Source organism: Pseudopodoces humilis, chromosome 3 (genome assembly GCF_049639895.1).
Source record: "Pseudopodoces humilis isolate 2021_Gansu_Grassland_sample_001 chromosome 3, ASM4963989v1, whole genome shotgun sequence".
NCBI lineage: Eukaryota > Metazoa > Chordata > Aves > Passeriformes > Paridae > Pseudopodoces > Pseudopodoces humilis.
Window position 1 is genome coordinate 16,498,772 of NC_142202.1, and position 18,007 is coordinate 16,516,778.

An 18,007-nucleotide genomic window follows, 5' to 3' on the forward strand; every position below is an offset into this window, starting at 1 on the left:
AACATAACCCAAAATGAGGGCTTACCTACTTGAGGCACTCTACTTGAAATTTCAGTCTTTTTAGACCTGTCCGGTGTTCTCTCCCTTTTGTTACTGTCCTCTTTTCCTCTTTCTGTTCCTTTGTAGTCTCCTCAGGTAAACCAAAAGCAGGCAGACGTGGGTTGGGTAGTATAATTTGAGAGCTCCTCCCAACTACTGGAAATGCAACTTCAGTTCTAGCAAGGAACATTTCCAAATAAATTTTCATCTCAGTTGAAAAACAAATGAGGATACCTGATCTTTTTTTTTTTTTTTTTTCCCTTCAGCTGATCACTTCAAGAAGAGTGTAACTTTGGTCTAATTACTGCAGACAGTGTCATGATGGGATGAAAAGTCCACATTGCAAAGCCATACGATGTTCACTCTCTCCTGTTCCTTAAAAATTTTAAGGCATGGGGGTCTGACAGATAATAGAGATCTACCTTGTGTATAATATACACATTTCATACCTTATGCTCACTCTTAGCTTTGGATTTTTATGATGTTGTCAAACACACAGGTGCCAATTAAGAAACTAGAATCCAGTCCCTACACAGAGATTTAGTAATTAATCAGTGTCTCTGCAGTGTCTCTGCAAGCTGTAATTAAAAGCTTCATTAGAGGGAGAGCAAAAGTAAAGAGACAGAAACCTGGTTTTGGTATTGTTTTTCCTATAAAATATACTGTTCCCTACAAGTGACCCATCCAGCACTCTCCAGCTGTATTTGTTTAAAATTAACTAGAACAGACCCAATCTAGGCATTCAGACTAGCAAAGCAGAGAAAACACAAAAGGTAAAGGAACTCTCAGAACCTGAAGTGTTACCTTCTGCAATGTTACCTGGGTGTCTCATTAACCAATTAATTTCAAACTATTGCTGCCAAATTCCAAGTTGCTATTAAGAACACTAACAAGGCTGACTGTGCTGATATTTATGGCCAAAGAAGGAGGGACCTTGGTTTCTCAGGTTCTTCACATATGTGCAGAGCAGTGCCTGTACCTCCCATGAAAGAACTCACAATTTATATATCCCTGCATAGGATGGAGACAGAGTTGTTAAGCACAACAAAGGGACCAATGTGAGTGTAAAACTAGGTTTAGAGTTACCTTAAAATCTTGATTATCTCTAAGTATCTGCACTAGTAACAACTAGGGTCTATAAGAATAAAAAAATCCAGACTTGTTCGCAGATTGAAATCCAGGCTTTCCCTGTGAGACAATAAGAATATTGAACGGTAGCTGTTGCATTCATACAATGTACAAGTCACATTTCTATTTCTCCCCCCACCTGCTCCCATCTCAGTATCAGGTGTCTTAATGCCCTGTCTCTCCCCATTGCACCGACAACACAGAAACTGAAGTGACTGACTATTGACATTTGGCAGGAAACTGCACTTGTAAGTATCAGCTTAAATTCATTACAGTTCATTACATTTTTGTCAAACTGTATGATGTCATATTGTCTGAAGTAAAAAATGTTCCCTCATATCATACAGCCTCTTAGTTATTGTCCTAAGAACATGCACACACAGGTTTCTTTTCATCCTGTCTTTATCCTTCATATAAAAATAATATGAAAGCATGCAACACATTTAAGTGCAAATACATTATGTGGAATTTACCCTTCGGGACACTATTAAAATGTAAAAGAAAATATACCCAGATGATCCAGTTCCATTTATTTATGATAGTACATGACTGACTACCTAGCAGATAAAACACCCCATTCTTAAAGGATGTGTTTTCAGATTTTGGAAGTGACCTCAGCAGGCAAAACTCACCTTTGTTAATACCTCTGCACACTTAGAATATTCTAAAAGGAACATACACACCCGTTTCATACTTTTAGTGAAGTCTTCTGTCCTTTCTCTTACCTGTTTCTAGGAGCATTTTCAGATGTGACAAACATTGAATTCTTACCAGAACAACTCTTGACCCATCCTTGCTAAACTGGGCCCCTCATGAACAACTGGTTTGTGCTCTTCACTCCCACAAGCATCTTTCAGGTGCAGTTTAGAAGACAAGGACCAGCGAGTACCTTACTCTTTCCTCATTACAGTCTTGCATAATGTGATCCTGGTCTTGACAGATCGTTAGAAAACACTGGAGGAAAGCACGAGGGTGAATGAATGAACAAGTGAATGAATAGCAGTGTTACGACAGTAACACGTCTGATGGTTCCAGATAGACTGAAAAATCTGTGTTCCATGGCAAATCAAGTAACAGATTTGAAGGAGATCACAGCCTGGTATCCCACACTGCATCCTGCTGGCCACAGAACTCCACCTGCTATCTCAGGCATCACACACATGGGTATCAGGATGAAATACAAAAAGGATGGGTGGTCTCGTCTCCTAAATTATGTCTAGATAGCAGGAAGTTTTAAATTCTAGACTTGATCTAATCTAGACTGATTTGATAAGGTAGAATAACCAGTTTGCCTGAGTGTCACCACTGAAATAGCCAGAGTACTTACTTATCCCACAAGGATACTGTCAGGTTTAATTAATTATGTCTGTGAAATCCTTTCTAAATGAAAAGTGGCAAGCATGATTTATTAACTAAGTCTAAAGCACTACTGCAGAATCAGAGAGTGTTCATTGTTTTACCAAGAGAATAACACTTCTCATAAAATACATTTCAAATGGGAAATTATAATAACAGCCCTTTTGACTTATTTAGACTTTTCTGTGAGGAGCAAGGCAATAGATTTTTGATGAGTTCTAGGAATAGAAGCATAATCAAGAACAAGAGACACAGGAACACTCGCCCACTGACATGAACCAGCTAAACGACGCTGCATAAATCCTGAGAGTGGGGTCTGCTGTAGGGCTGAGCTGAGAGAAAACCACTCCTCTGCTAGTTAAATGCTGCTTGCTTGTAGTCTATGTGCATGGATCTGGGCAAGTCTCATAGACACAAACACCCAACCAAAGGCCCCAGCACTGGACAGAGAATGGCATCAGTAGCCCAAAACCACCTGCAAGGTGGTGATGTAGGATCTGCAAAGGGCCTGATCTATGTCAGCACGACTGCTGCCGTCAGCTCTCCTCTCAGAGAATCACAGCTCTAACTGGCAGGCAGAATCCAGGTGTCAGAGTTAGGAATGACAGGTTGCTGTCATGGATGGATGTCTCTCAGGATGCAGTGGGGCCTCTTTTTAGGTACAATTTTCAGTGTGATGATACAAAATCCCAGAGATAAAAGAGTAGACTGAAACATTCAGAAAAGACATGGCTCAAACAACCTGTGGACTACACTGATTCAGAACATCCACAGGGCAGGTCTGTGGTCCAGCTCTTTCCTGGACAACTCCACCTATTTGGCCTGTACTGGCAAGCTCCACACCCTCCATGCCAAGAACAGGAGTTTCAGAGAAGGAAATGATTCATGCCCTCAGAATGCAAGTGAAATCCCACAGATTGAAGAAAATACTTATCATCTACATATGTATACATGCATACCTCATGTTCACCAATTACATTTCAATCAGATCCGCAAATGAATAAAAATACCCCAAATCTTGTGGAATTTAAGATCAGGTGGCATGCCACAGATACAGCATGAACCAAGCAGTACCACGTGACATAAAATACAATGTCAGCTGAATTTGGGCCTGATCCAGCAAAAAATAACCACAGCTTTTGCAGGCTACAGACACATAGGGTTTGAATGGCTCCACTGTGTCAACGTGACACATAATTCAGAAATATCAACTTGTTGTAGCAAATAAAGACAGTAAGGGATTGTCTGGACTTGGTCAGAATCCTTTACAAAAGTATTTTAGCTAAAATTATAGTGTAAGAAATGGTGGGTGATGTTTGATTTGTGAGTAGGCCAAGACAAACCCATCGTGAGATCCCCTTAATTAAGTTATTACTCATTTGTTTACATTTTGAAGTCTCCACTTCAAGTCACCTCTCTGTCTCTTTGTTTCCCAGCTTCCTCCTTCTTTATCACATCAGTTTAAGACGGCCAGGCATGAGAGGCACTTATCCATGCTGGCACAGGCCTGGCCAAGCAGCACAGCTCTTCAGCAGGCTGAAAGGGTGGGACAGCCAAGCTTCTGAGAGCAGCCAAGCAGCTCAGACACAACCCCCATCTTTCCAAAACAGCACCATGCTTAGGAGCTGGGTTCAGCAGCAGGCTCCAGCACAGGAGCCTATCTTGCTTGCTAACAGGGATTTTCAGGGTGCCAGGTGCCACCCTGGCAGGGAAGCTCCCACCTTGGGTGGGGACACACCTTAAGTGGGAAGATGACACCGTGAACAATAGTGCTTGCCCATGCTGCTATTAAACAAAAAGGCACTGCAGGTAACATTGTTATTTGGAGACGAAGTGACAGGTGTAACACACTGCAGGTCTCAGGGCAGTCCAACCAAATCTTTACTAGTGTTTGAAACAATTCCCACCATAGACATCTGTGAGTAACCTGCCTTCAAATATTCTCTATCTGGATGGTTATATTGAAGACATGGAAGAGATCTGAAACCGCCAAAGAATGCAATGGTTACACTGCCTGGATATCCATCATTCCTCTGTGCACATACTTTCCTGGACAGGTAGAAGTGTGATTTTCATTTTTCCCTAACCAATTCTTCCATCTCCTGCTTACAGGTAGTTACTACATGCAATGAAGACCTGACTGTGGACTCCTGCTCCAGATCAACTTTCACTCTGATTTAAATACATTTTATGCAACTATGTAATTGAATTATAGAATCATGGAAAGGCTTGAGTTGGAAGGGACCTTAAAGATCACCTTGTTCCCAGCCCCTGAATGGGCAGGGATGCCACCCACTAGGCCAGGTTGCTCAAAGCCCCATCCAACCAGGCTTTGAACACTTCCAGGGTGGGCATCCACAGCTTCTCTGGGCAACCTGTGCCAGTGCCTCACCACCCTTAGTGTAAAGAACTCCCTCCTAACATTCAATCTAAATCTCTGCTCTGTTAGTTTAAAACCATTCTCCCTTGTCCTATCACTATCTGTCTCTGCCCCTTTAGTATAAAGCCTCCTTTAAGTACTGGAAGGTTGAAACGTGGCCTCCCCAGAGCCGGCTCCTCTTCAGGCTGAACTATCCCAGCTGTCTCAGCCTGTCCGTGTAGCTGAGGTGCTCCAGCTCCACTGAGCATCTTCCTGGCTCTCCTCTGGATCCGCGCCAACTGGATGCCTTTCTTGTGCTGAGGATGAGCCGGGCACAGCCCTCCAGGTGTGGTGTCATGAGGGGAAAGGGGGTGAAACGCCTCCCTCGACCTGCAAGCTGTTCTTCTGATGCAGGCCAGGATGTGTTTGGGTTTCTGGACTGGAAGTACACACTGCTGGCTCGTGTCCAGATTTTCACCACAAGAACCCTCAATCCTTCTACACGGGGCAACCCCCGATGAACTGATCTCCCAATCTGTCCTCATGTCTGAGATCGCCCCGACCCAGGCCCATTGCCCCCAGATATCAGAATTCTGGGCCTGTTCCCAAGCCTATGCAAAACCACATGCGGAAGTAAAAAAGAAGGATCCACAGAGATGGATTCCATCGCCCTGCAAATCCTCGCGCGAAGGTCGGACAACGCAGGGCTGCCCATTTCCGCTGCATTTCCTACACTCGCGGTGCTCGGCGCTGCCATCGCCCCCTTCCTTCCCTGAGGGGGCACGAGCGCTCCCCTTCCCGCTCTCCCGCTGCCGCCGCCAGCGGGAGCCACGGCGCACATTCCCCGCTGCTCCGTCCGTGACGGGCTCTGGAAAGGCTGCGCACCCTGGCGGGCCGCACGAATTCCGCGAACTAGAACGGGAAGGCTCCCTGGATTCGCCTTTAACCATTTACATAAGGAACCCCAGACTATAAAACGAGATAAAGAGCGGCCCACAGGGGCCGGGCGGGGACAGGGCGGGGCTGAGCTAAGGGCGAGCCACATAGTCCCGCCCACTTCCGGGTCACGTGACCGCGCGGGCCGGAGCGATGGCGGCACTGGGGTCGGGCCCGCTGTGGGTGCGGGACCCGCTGGCGCCGCGGGCGCGGCCGCTGCCGCTGCCCCCCGGGGGCGGCTCCGTGCTCTGCCTCCGCCGCGTCCGCGCCCGGGAGCTGGTGAGTGCCGGGGGAGCGGGGGACCGCAGGTGTGTGTGGGGCCCTCCGGCCTCGGGAGGCGCTGTGCTTCCGGTGTCGGCGGCGCTGCGCAGGCCGCCCGCGGCCTCTGCCCGCCGTGAGGCCGCTCCGGCAGCCACGGACGGGCGGTCGCGATGCCCACCTGTGCGCACCTTGATTTGGCTGTTGTCGCTTAGCTGAGCAGGAGGGTTTGCTGTAAGAGAGCTTTGTAGCTTCTTATCTATATTTATATATATATAAAAATATATTTGTACATTGTGATGGGCTGACCCTGGCAGGACTCCACATCCCAAAGCCACTCTATCCCTCCTCAGCTGGACAGGGGAGAGAAAATGTAGCAAAAGGGGTCAAAAGTCCAGATAAGGGTGGGGAGATCTCTCAGCAGTCACCGTCAGGGGCAAAACAGACTGGACTTGAGGAAATCAACTTCATCTATTACCAGTCAAAATCAGGGTAGGATTATGAGAGGTGAAAGAAATCCTAAAAGCACCTTCCCTCCCTATTTCCTACGCTCTATTTCCTTCCCACCAGTGGCACTGGAGGACAGAGAATGAAAGTTATGGTCAGGTCATCACAGGTTGTTTCTGAATTTTTCCCATAATACAGCTTTTCCCCGTTCATGTTTACAAGCTGATTTAGACTGTATTTAATCCTTTGGTGACCAGAAATTGAATCAAGCACCATAGAGAATGTTCATGCTTTTTAGATTGATTTTTTTTACTCTTCTCTGGAAGTAAACACAACTGCTTAGTGATTTTCTTTGTCACAATGTTTCGTTTTCTCTGTCTTAATGATCTGACTCAATTTTGCTGTGATTTTAGAACATCCCAGAAGAAAGCTTGTATGTGAAGTGTAATGGGCGACTGGCCAGCGATGAAGATGAGTTGCAGAGTGGAGTTGTTTATAGCCTGGAGGCAAGACTTTATGGTGGAAAAGGAGGTTTGTTGTTTAATCTGCTTGTTAGTGATTAGATTCTTAGGTTAAAAAACTTTTGCTGTGCCATAGTCTATCCTGATAGCAGGAGTCCTCAGATACTGGCAGATCTCTTGTGTGTGTATGATTGATACAAAGTCTCTGAGCTAAAACCAAAGTGTTTGTGCAAAGCTGAGGACTGACGAGGGAAGCTGAAGTCCAGATCTTCCTCACACCCCTTTTCACCTTATCTCTATTAGTAGAAGTTTGTAACAAGCACCGAAGTGACTTCAGAGTTGAAGTTGTGTTAAAAGCGACTTGTCATCTTAGACTGCCAAGTTTAATTCAGGGGTCACTTAGGACAAATATTTCAGTACAAATAGTCTGCGATTTCAGTGTGTTATGTGACCTAATTGACTTTATCTTCTCTTACTTAAAAGTAAAACCAAACATATAAATGCCAAAATACCAGTAGCCAAAGAACTAAAGAATTCAACCTAAGCTGGACTCCTTATATTGACGAGATGTTTCTGTTTAGCTAATTCCTAATTACTTTTTTGCTCTGGAAGGGTTTGGGTCGATGCTGCGAGCCCTTGGTGCTCAGATTGAGAAGACAACAAACAGAGAGGCTTGTCGAGATCTCAGTGGAAGGAGACTGCGGGATGTCAATCACGAGAAAGCGTAAGCCATTTTCTCAGAAGCTGATATTATAAAATAACCTGATCCTGTAGGTCACTGTTAACAAAAGAGGTCAAGTGACAGCCTGTTGTAGCAATGAAATGGTATTTTGAATACTAAAAAGAGTGAAAATTAAATCTTAAGTGCAGATGGAGTAGAAGCCAACAGGGCTTTCCTGACTGTAATTCTATTGTTGCTAAAATAGATGTGATACTACTGCAGCCCAAGTCTGAGAGACTGTTCTGCACCTCTTGGATTCCTCGTGTGGAATTCTCACAGTTCTCTCTGAAGCTGCAAGACCGCAGTCTTGGGGATGTGTGAACTTAACTGCTGTTTCTGGCTTCCAGAATAAATCCTACTCTCTGCTCTGTAGCAGAATCTCAGTCTGTTTCCTCAGTAATTTCTCTGAGTGCTGTTGTCTTTTCCCGCTGTCTCCCATCCTAGCAGGTGGTGGAAGCATTCTGTAGCTGCAAACAATGAGCAGCTGTTACAGCAAACACTGTAACCCCGACTTTTTTGGTGGTTGTGTCGTGTGCAGGATGGCAGAGTGGGTGAAGAAGCAGGCGGAGCGGGAGGCGGAGAAGGAGCAGCGGCGCCTGGAGAGGCTGCAGCGGAAGCTAGCAGAGCCGCGGCACACGTTCACCGACCCCGAGTACGAACGGCAGTACCGCGAGATGGCCGAGCGCCAGGAGGAGTCCCTGCGCATCGGTATTGCAGCCCGGCCTCCTCTGCCCTCAGAACACACAGCACATCAGAGGCCTCTCTAGCCTCGCTCCAGTTGGAAAATTTAAAAAAGAATTGGTTTCTTTCAATTGGACGAAATCTTAAATTTCAGTGAAATTTGCTTGATTTAATTTTTCCTCTTTGTCTGCAGTGTCTGTTAAATTCCATTGAATAGTGTGACACGATAAAAGTGATGCTTCACCTTGCTTTGCTAGATCACCTCATAATAAGAGCCAGATTCTGTGAAGGTGGTGTTGCTAGTTGAGCTGTAAGAGTTACACAGTGAAACTATAAAGGGATTGTACATATAAGCTAGACATTGGATCCAGCTGCAGAATACCTCGTTTCACTTCCTGGTCTTTGTAGTTACTTTATTTATCCCTGTATTGTTCTCTTGCTGTCAGCTAGATAGTGAAGCTTGAGGCTGAATGGGATGAAGAACTGGATAGTTCAGTTCAGGAATCCAATTTTAATTGACTCTGTGCCTTAGTAAATCCATGTAGGAAAGCTTTTGCTGTTCCTCAGTTTATGTTCAAGCTTTCAGTCTATACCACCAATAGTGATTCTTTCCATTAGTGTTTTAAATTGCATCTGAAGTGAAAAGATAAATACAATTTACAACATACATGAATTGTCTCCTGATGAAGTTCTCTTTCAAATTTGTTTTGAAGGCTTGCAGGTTATTGCCAGCAAAGCAGTGTCGTCAGAAAGTGGCAAGAGTCGGAAGCGTCTGGGTGAGCCTGGAAAGAGTGAAACAAAATCTGAAAAAAGAAAATGTCCTTGGTAAGAGTTACACCTTGTTTTTATACCTCAGTCTTAAACCTTAAAAAGGATGAGAAGTTAGATACATACAAGAGTCTCGTCTGAGATGTAGACTGAGATAGAAATAATGAAACTGATTAAATCAAAGAACTGAAAGTGAACATTTCTGCATTCCTGTAATTCTGTCCCAAATGGAGTGGACAAATTTCATTTGCAAAAATATAGACTTTTTTTCCCCCACCCCTTTTAAATTATTGTATTTTACTGCTTCTTATTGTCCTTTTCTTCATAAACGAATTATATTTACAATGAACTTTAAATTATTCTTTTTCTCCCCTGGCATCTTTCAGCTACTGTAACAGGAAAGGGAAGTAAAAGATTCCAGTCATTTCTGTATTGGGAGTGCTGTAATACCTGTTTTGGGCATTTGTACGTCCTTCTCAATATCGACAGCTCTTCATTAACTAAACTGACCTAAATAGCTCTTAGAGTAGCTCTTTAAATCTCTCTGAAGTGGGTTTTGGAGAGAGAAATGTAGCAATTAAAAAAAAAATTATTTAAAAGAAAAAACAAGTTAAGATAGATGCATGTTGATTTGTAACATTCCCTGTACCAGGCCGGGATTGGATGAGGCCACAGGCTCAGGCTGTGAGGATGACAATAAGGATGACTCCCCTTGTGCATCTGACAGAAATTGTCCATCAGGCAGCAGATCTAATGAAAGTGCTGGAAATTCAGATGAGTGTTCAAGCAGCTCTGTGGCTTCAGCAGAGGACAGTCCATCTACCAGTGCAAGTGAGAAACCACTGGAGCAGCCAGAAGGTCCTGGAAGAGATCTGCAAGGAGAGCTGTGCTCAGGTGGGCAGGCTGGAATTGTGTCTGAAGAAAACAGCAAAATGACAGAGCCCCCAAAGGAAGAGGCCCAAGGAAAGAATGGAGTGACTCAAGCTCAGAAAGAAGAGCAAGAAAATGTTCCTGCTAAGGCACAGGAAACAAACCAGTCACAGAGCGCAGTAAGTATGAAACAGTACAAAATGTGATGTGTCTTTCTTTTAGAAAGCTCTTTTAGAGCTGAAGAAACAAACAAGCTCCAGCAATGTAGCTTTTCCCACTGGATTGATGAAAGCCCAACTGATACTTGGCAGCAAAAGGTGTCAGTATTTCCACTTTAATAGAAAGGGTCCTTGGATAATATTACTGTCAAAGATTCGTGGGGGTAATGAATCTGAGCTTACTTTAGCAATAAAACAAAGTGTAGGTCTATTTTTCAAGCTAAGGAGTTACAGGGATTTTCTGCCTTTTTTCAACTTGGGTGGAAAGTCTGCCACTGGCAACAACTGAACTCTGATGTATGAAAGTTTATTACAGTTAAGTGGGGAAAATACCAAGGATGTAATCTGATCAATTAGAACTTTGTCATCTACTGTACTATTAGAGCTGGCAAGTTTTAAACAGGATGTTTACCGTTCTTCACTGTTTACCTTTTGCTCAGTATTTGCAAGACTTTCTATTCCTAGAACAGGAAACTCCACCAATGCTGTGGCAGATTGTTATTCCAGGTGGAAATATTTTTATAGTAGTGCTTGATAATTTTTTTTAGAAGAAGGGTGAGAATAATGAGGCCACCAGTTGGGTTTTTGTATGCTTAGCAGGACAAAGGTTCTGATTCCGCTAGCAAGAATTGTTTTTGCTGAGTGCATAAGGGAAGTGCTCTCCTTCTCACTGCTGTTATTACTTGCTCTGAAGTCTCTTTGGTACAGACTATAAGACCAGTATGTGCATTTAAATATTGAACAAAATGGGCTTAGATTTTGGTGTCCTTTATAGTGTGTTAGTAAATTCTAGCATTTGAATTATCCCATCTGTTCCAGTGTGTTTTTGTAGACAAGGCCCTGGGATTGCACTAGACAATCTGTAGGGGTCCTTTTTACCCTCAGTCAATTTGCAAATATGCCAATTTCCTTTGAAGATGAAATTTTAGTCCATATTTTCTTTTAGTGGCAGGATGACATGTAAACTTCACAACTTGTTTTTTGGGCTTAATCTTATTAAAAAGAAATGCTTTTAAATCAGTATCTTTCATTACAGTTTAACTGCATTAGAAATAACTTTTCATCCTCCTTCCTGCTCCTGCTGGAGATATATTGGTTATATTGTACATCAGGCTAAAAAGGGGCTGTCAGCTTTGCTGTGCCTCTGGAAGCCATGGTTAAACTACTGAACTGCTGGGCAAGATGGTGAACTGTTGTTTTTCATTCAGTTTTCTTGGGAGTATTGAACTTCCCTGGGGATAATCATAGAATCTTTTGAGATCTAAGGGACTCAAAAGAGTTACAGTCCAGCTCCTGGTCCTGCACTGGACAGCTCCAAGAAGCACACTGTGTGCCTGAGGGCATTGTCCAAATGCTTTTTGAACTGTTTTTCTTGAATATTTTTCTCAAATGTTTTTCTCTTTTCAGGAGGTAGAACCAATAGACCTGCTGGCATTCAACTCTGCTGATGAACTGGAAGCCCTGGGTTTAGAGAAACTGAAGATGGGATTGATGTCTTTGGGACTGAAATGTGGAGGCACTTTGAAGGAAAGAGCAGCAAGGCTTTTTTCAGTGAGAGGTCTGTCTAGAGACCAGATCAAGCCATCCCTATTTGCAAAGCCCCCTAAGGGGAAAACCTCTGGTTAGATTTGGGAATATTTACCTTTTTTGCATGTGTGTTTGATGTTATTAAATAAAAGCTCTTGGTATCCTTTCAACTGAGTATCCCCAGCTTCTGAACTCACATCCACAAACTTTGTTAGCATCCCAAGGAGTTACAGAAAAGATGGACAGGTGGGAAGGATATCATCATAGACACAGTGCTTGGGGATCTATTCCACAGTGTATTGGAGGGAGAAGAGAAACATTGAGGCTCTGCAAATCACATCTCATGGAGGTTGTTACAGGACAAATGGACTCTGTGTAGAAAGGAAATGGGTGTGTTTACTGCATGTTTCATTAGGAAACTTGGGATGGAGGGTGCTTGGGAGGTCACCTTAGCATGTTGAAGTTTTGCTGGTGTAAATCCGTTAGGTGGGGATGTTAGATGCTGGCAGTCCCTGACTGGGTGGCAAACCTTTGACGTCACCAGCTCTCTAAAAGGCAGGGACAGTGTGTGGGACAGGAAAGCCTTCAGCTTGCTGAGCACACTGAAGCTCTTCTCTAGTACGGGAAGGGCAGTGTGGGACAAAAGTGAATTGACCATGTTAATGCTGTGTTTTGGCAACAACTCCTACCCAAGTTATTTCTCCTCACTGCAATTGCTCTCTTGCTTTAGTTGTATTGATGTAGCCACTTCCTAGGCTACCCTCTGTGTCACCTACTTGCCTTTAGTGTTGTGGGTTCCTTGTTACACCAAACCAGTTCCCTGATGTGGCTTTAACAAATTTGTGCCAGCACAATAGAGGCAGGATTATATAAAAACACTGTTGGTTAAGAAGGACTGGAATATTTTAAACCACCAGTATCACCAAACACTATTGACCAACTGCATCTTCAGTAGTGCCAGAATTAAAAGAAATGCCCTATCTTGAACCAGCTCTACACTTTGACAGATTTATTTGGGAACTGTTTAGCTCCTGCTGAGTTAAAAAGGAACAAGCACTTGCTCTAGGATATTCCCACATTGAGGATTAGCCTAGAGCATTATTGTGTCCAGAGAGCCAGAGGGGTGCTCACTGGCAATTCAGGACTTTGACACGCTCAAAGAGTATCCTTTTGAAAACAGCTATATAACAACAGGACTTGGACTGATCCTTCAATAGAAGAGAAATAAGTAGGTGAAGTGCTTGAAGCTTTTTAAGATTTTGGACAAGAAAGAAAAGTCGAAAGTTGAACATATATAGATCTATACATAAATTGAACAAGTTTCAGTGTTATATGGGCTATTTCTGTAGGAGAGAATGGCCTCAGAACAGAGGTGATCTTTCTAGTGCAGGGCCAGAGGATAATGCAGTTTGCAGCTGGTGTCTGTCTTTTCCTGAGTATTTACGTAGCTTTAGATTTCAAAGATTTTCTGGTTGTAAATGCACCAAAAGTGTGAATATCTTCCCAGAGAAAAGGTTCATTCTCCCATGGAATCACGTCCCCAAAAAGCAAGTGGTGCAATTTACAGAGGTCACACTTCTGAAGTGTCATTTTAAATGCATTTGTTTCAAACACCTGAGCACGCCTCGTGTTTCACTGGCATTTCAGAGTTAGTGACTGAAAAAAGCAATGAGTGAAAATACTGGCACAAGCCTGAGGGAGGGCTTTCCTTCACTTGATACAGATCCATCTCTTCCCTGGAAGGAAAGGTAAGTACATCTAATGCACAAAGCAGCAGGGAACTGGACAGGTCATAGAGGGAAGGAACTGGCACAGGTTTAGAAATACCACCAACAGCAGACACAACAACAGCTGCTGGCCCTCAGCCAAAGGGCTCCATTCCATTGCACTCACCTACACGGTCCTAATAAACAAGTTCCTCAAAAGCCACTCATGTAAACACCCCTTCTTGCTGGAGCGTGCTGGAATTGCTTCCACTGGTTTGCCGAGAGCTGCAGCTTCTGCTCTCGCTGCTGTAGGTGGCACTGGACTGACGCGGAGGATGTGTCCGCTTCCAGCAGCGCTGATAAAGCCTCGCCCCTCAGCACAGGGCACCTGAGCCGAGTCCCGCGGGTGCTGCTGAGGAGCGGGGACATCGGGTCACCTTTACACCGCTCTGCCTGTTCCTGGAATAGTCACAATCAATCCCTCTGATCCCTCCGCAACTCATTCTTACACAACGTTTTGCTTTCTGGAGAATGTTGGCATTTGAAAGGTTTGTTTTCAGCGATGCCTATTCTCGGGAAGGTGCTATTTTTAAATCCTAAAGCTTTCTCCAAGACATTTAACTGGAAGTGGTACTGCCTGCACCCCTGTTAGCACTGCCACCTCAGCTGGCTTGGCTTTGCTTAGAGCTGAGCAATTAGGGTGGCTTTGCAGATTAACGTGCCTAATAATGACACCTGAAGGGAGGGAGGTGACAACTCTGACCTCACCCAGCTGTAGAGGAGGGGCTGGACAGGCACCACTGCTTTCCAGCCCTGCTAGAGGCTGGGCTAATCCAGGGGAGTTAGTCTGGGTTTAGAGCCAGCAGCTGTGCAGGCTTGGAAAGTGTCCCGGTGGCCTGAATGCATGAGCTGCCTGTCCTGCTTCTCCCTGCTGCCTTCGCTGGCTGCCTCTAACCAGGCACAAGGAAGCAGGAATTTGCACAAAACTTGTAGGGCAGAAAGGAGCTCTTGAAAGACCTGTCTGGGCTGTATGGAAGGGAGTGTTTATAATGAGCCAACCAGCTTGTGAAACATCTGCTGGGAATATTGCACATCTCAGTGAAGACATGAATGGGCTGCCCAGGGAGGTGATTGAATCACCATCCCTGGAGGTACTTCAAAGCTGGGAAGATGTGGGCCATGGTTTAGTGGGGGGCTTGGCAGTGCTGGTTTAATGGTTGGACTCCATAATTCCGGAGGTTTTTTTCAACCTAAACAATTCTCTGAGGTCTGGTGGCAATAGATGGCACTTTTATGGCCAGTGAGATGCTGTACCCAGCATCTGGTAACCACCTGGCACCACCCAAGGGACCACTGGGCAGGAAGTTGGTGGTCACCCGGGAAGTAATAATTATGAACTGATTACATTCATTTTCAGCAACCAGAAAACAGGTTTTCAAAGGGGATAGAGGCATCCCAGGCTTCCAAAGAGGCAAAATCGTCATGAGTAAAATCAGAAGGAAAATGTAAATAGAAAACCCATAAATAAACTTTAGGAAAGCTTTAAAACAAAATTAATAAATAGCTTGGAAAAAGCAAACAAAAACCCACCCTGATTTAACAATTATCTAAAAAAGAATACTGAGAGCTGTGGATTGTTTACATGACTTTCCAGGGTCCAGCATCTCCAGATAATCTATTATCTCCTGCCATGGTTAAAAAATCTTTCTTGGCCATGCTGCACCTGCTAGTTTTACCACAGGAAACCAAGGCACCCCAGCAGCTCTGGAGTGCCCAAGCATCTCCAGAGCACAGGCCAGAGGCAGCAGCCATGATGAGCTTTTTATTCTATTTTATTCTTAAATGTGCTGATGTTGTTCGCACTGCTCTCCTACACCTGCTCCAGGAGTGGACAGAGGAGCACCAAGTCCTCTAAAAACATCAAAGTCCTGCAGGATCTCTGTCACACTCCCTGCCACTCCCGTCACCTCCCCACCCCCCATTTGCCCTGGGTTCCCCTTTCCCAGACTGCAGCCGTTGCCAGCCAAAGCCAGAGGAGCTCCCTGATTATCACCTTTGCTGGGATGTGGATTGGGCATCTGACTTTCCACTTACACAGGCAATTAGAAGGCTGCCCTGAAGGGCAAAGTGTCAGACACCCTTGGTAGGAGTCTGTGAAGTACAAATGGGGAAAAAAACAAGAGAGAGAGGAAATAAGGCCTCACCAGCTGGGAAAAGCTGCAACTTCTCACAGATTTTGAAAGAAAATGGTAAAGCAGCCTTGTTTTAAGTGAAATCATGGAGAGATCACACAGGGTAATGTAGTCCAGCTAACAGCAGCATTTAATGTGGCTTGAAACTTTTGTTCTCTCTCCTAGAACGGAGATAATGGGTAGAGATAACAGTGAGAGAAAGTGCTGCTGGCATGCCCAGGCCTCTCTCTTAAGGAAAGCTCTCCTGTGACTGATAGGACCAGCTCCAGACCCTGAGTCCAGTTCCATTAACTACTGCAGGCCCTTAAAGGTCACCCTGTGAGCAGTGCCATGTGAGCCAGTCAGAGCTCACACTCATGATAAGCTCATACTTCTGACAAGATTTAGTTCAGGCGCTGCCACGTGAACACTCACACAAGGACCTAACCTGGAGTGTGGGACTAACAGGGCTGTTGAAGTCCTCCACGTGAAGAGCACACACCTCCTGCTCCTTGAGCAGCACTTGGGTGCTCTGTGCTTTCAGCAGTGCAGGAGGATGCCTGACAGCTTAACGCTGGTTTTGCCTTAAAGCACTTTTCAATTTTTTAAAATTGTTTCTGGCTCTATGTGGTTCATTATGCCCCTGCACTGCTGTTCTTTTTTATTTTATTGCAGCACAGCATCAATGACAATGCTGAACCACGTTGCTGCCAGGTATCTGAGATGTTCTGCCTTTCCTCAGGGACTGTGATGCTGCTCAGATGGAAAGGAGAACATGACAGCTTGGCAGCTTTTGTGTGCGTTACAAGTTGTACCCATGCAAGTAGCACACAGAAGGTGTCACAGCAAATACAGCCTGGATTGAAGATGACAGACTGGGAGATAATTACCTGTAGCACGGGCTGATGTCTGAAAAAGCCCCAGGTGCGGCATTATTTCATCCACAGCCTTCTGCCCAGGAGTTTACAGTGTAGAAGTCTCTGGAGCCTTCTCCAAATCAGCCGAGCCTCCAAGTCTGCAACATTTTCGTTGCAAAGCTGTCTGGAGTTTAGAGGAGCAGTGTCCTGTTTCCGCAAAAGTGGGGAGCTTCAGTGCAAATGTAAGCTCAAAACCAGCCCCAGCAGAGATGCTGTGACATCTGTGCAGCTGTCCTAGCGATAAATCCAAGTATCCATGCAGGCGGCAGGGCAGGCAGGGCTTTACAGCTCACGGATTTGCACCCTGCAATACCCACAGTTCTCCCCACAGTAACACCAGGTCTCCTTGGCCACCACCTCCCCCTCCCCGCCCTCCAGGTGTCACACACATGCACACAGACCCACCGCTCGCTTCTGTGCACCTCCTGTCCACAGGACACCCGAGCAAAGACAGCCAGACAAAGCAAGGGGTGCCGGACGCAGCACAGGATCCTGGGGGAGGGGAGGAGCCTCGTCCGCCCCGCCGCTCCTGCAATGCTCTGCTCCCCATTTCCCACAACAGCCTGCCCCAAATTGCACGGCATGGAATTTCTCCTGGGATGGAGGATGAATGATGTCTGAAGTGCAAGTGCTGGAGGCTGGAGGGAAGCCAGGGTTAATGCTCTTCATTCTCAGGCAGCAAACAGCTCAAACACTTTTTTCCCCAGGGTCAGTGTGTGGCTAGATCATCGCCTTTGTTCTTCGTGGTGATGGCTCCTGGCCTTCGGGCTATGCCCTGCCCCGAGCTGGGTGGAGAGGACCTGGGGCTGAATGCCAATGCCATTAAGATAGATACTACATAGTCATGAGAAGGGAATGGCCAGAGATCATTCCAGCTCATCCAATTCTGACTCCAGAGTTGCATAGTCCTGTAGCCCAGAGCTGGTGAATGGCGAGTCTGTACTTTTGCCTTTTTTCCTCCCCTTAAAGCTCTTTTGCCACGTGTTTACACAAGTGAGAGGTGCCAGCCTACCCATGAGGTGATGGCAGAGATGCCTGGGTGACCTCAGACCCGGGGTCCTGCAGAGCAGCCGGAACACTCATATCTTCCTGATGGATGATACAGAACCGCTGCAGACAGGTCCCTCTTTTCCTGTGGTCCATGGGCACCCTGTCTAGCCAGACAAACACATTTCAGAGTCCTTGCACCAGCAGCAGGTTCAACCAGAGCCTCAGGGATCACATCCCACCCTCTAACAGAGATAGTCAGCAGCAAATGCTTCATCCCCAGAGCCACTGCCATCTCAGTGGGTTATGAGCCGAGAGGAAGAGTCTGACATGAAGGTGGAAATCGTTAGCATTAACTGGCACCCTGGCCAGCAGTTCAGAACAGTTCACGTAGGGATTAAACCACGTTATCACAGCGTGTCTCCAGGGTATGTGTTGGTCAGACGTCCAACAGGAC

The 18,007-nt window shown here is 45.4% G+C and overlaps 1 protein-coding gene across 1 annotated transcript; it reads left to right on the forward strand.

The window, feature by feature from the left end:
• Positions 1-5,955: 5,955 nt before the first annotated feature.
• Positions 5,956-11,939, forward strand: SDE2 (spliceosome associated SDE2). The gene is made up of 7 exons (XM_005523293.2): positions 5,956-6,097; positions 6,937-7,054; positions 7,597-7,708; positions 8,244-8,413; positions 9,100-9,211; positions 9,807-10,203; positions 11,650-11,939. Exons 1-7 carry the CDS (start codon positions 5,972-5,974, stop codon positions 11,866-11,868), a joined length of 1,254 nt encoding a protein of 417 aa, XP_005523350.2. The 5' UTR covers positions 5,956-5,971; the 3' UTR covers positions 11,869-11,939.
• The last annotated feature ends 6,068 nt before the right edge of the window (positions 11,940-18,007 follow it).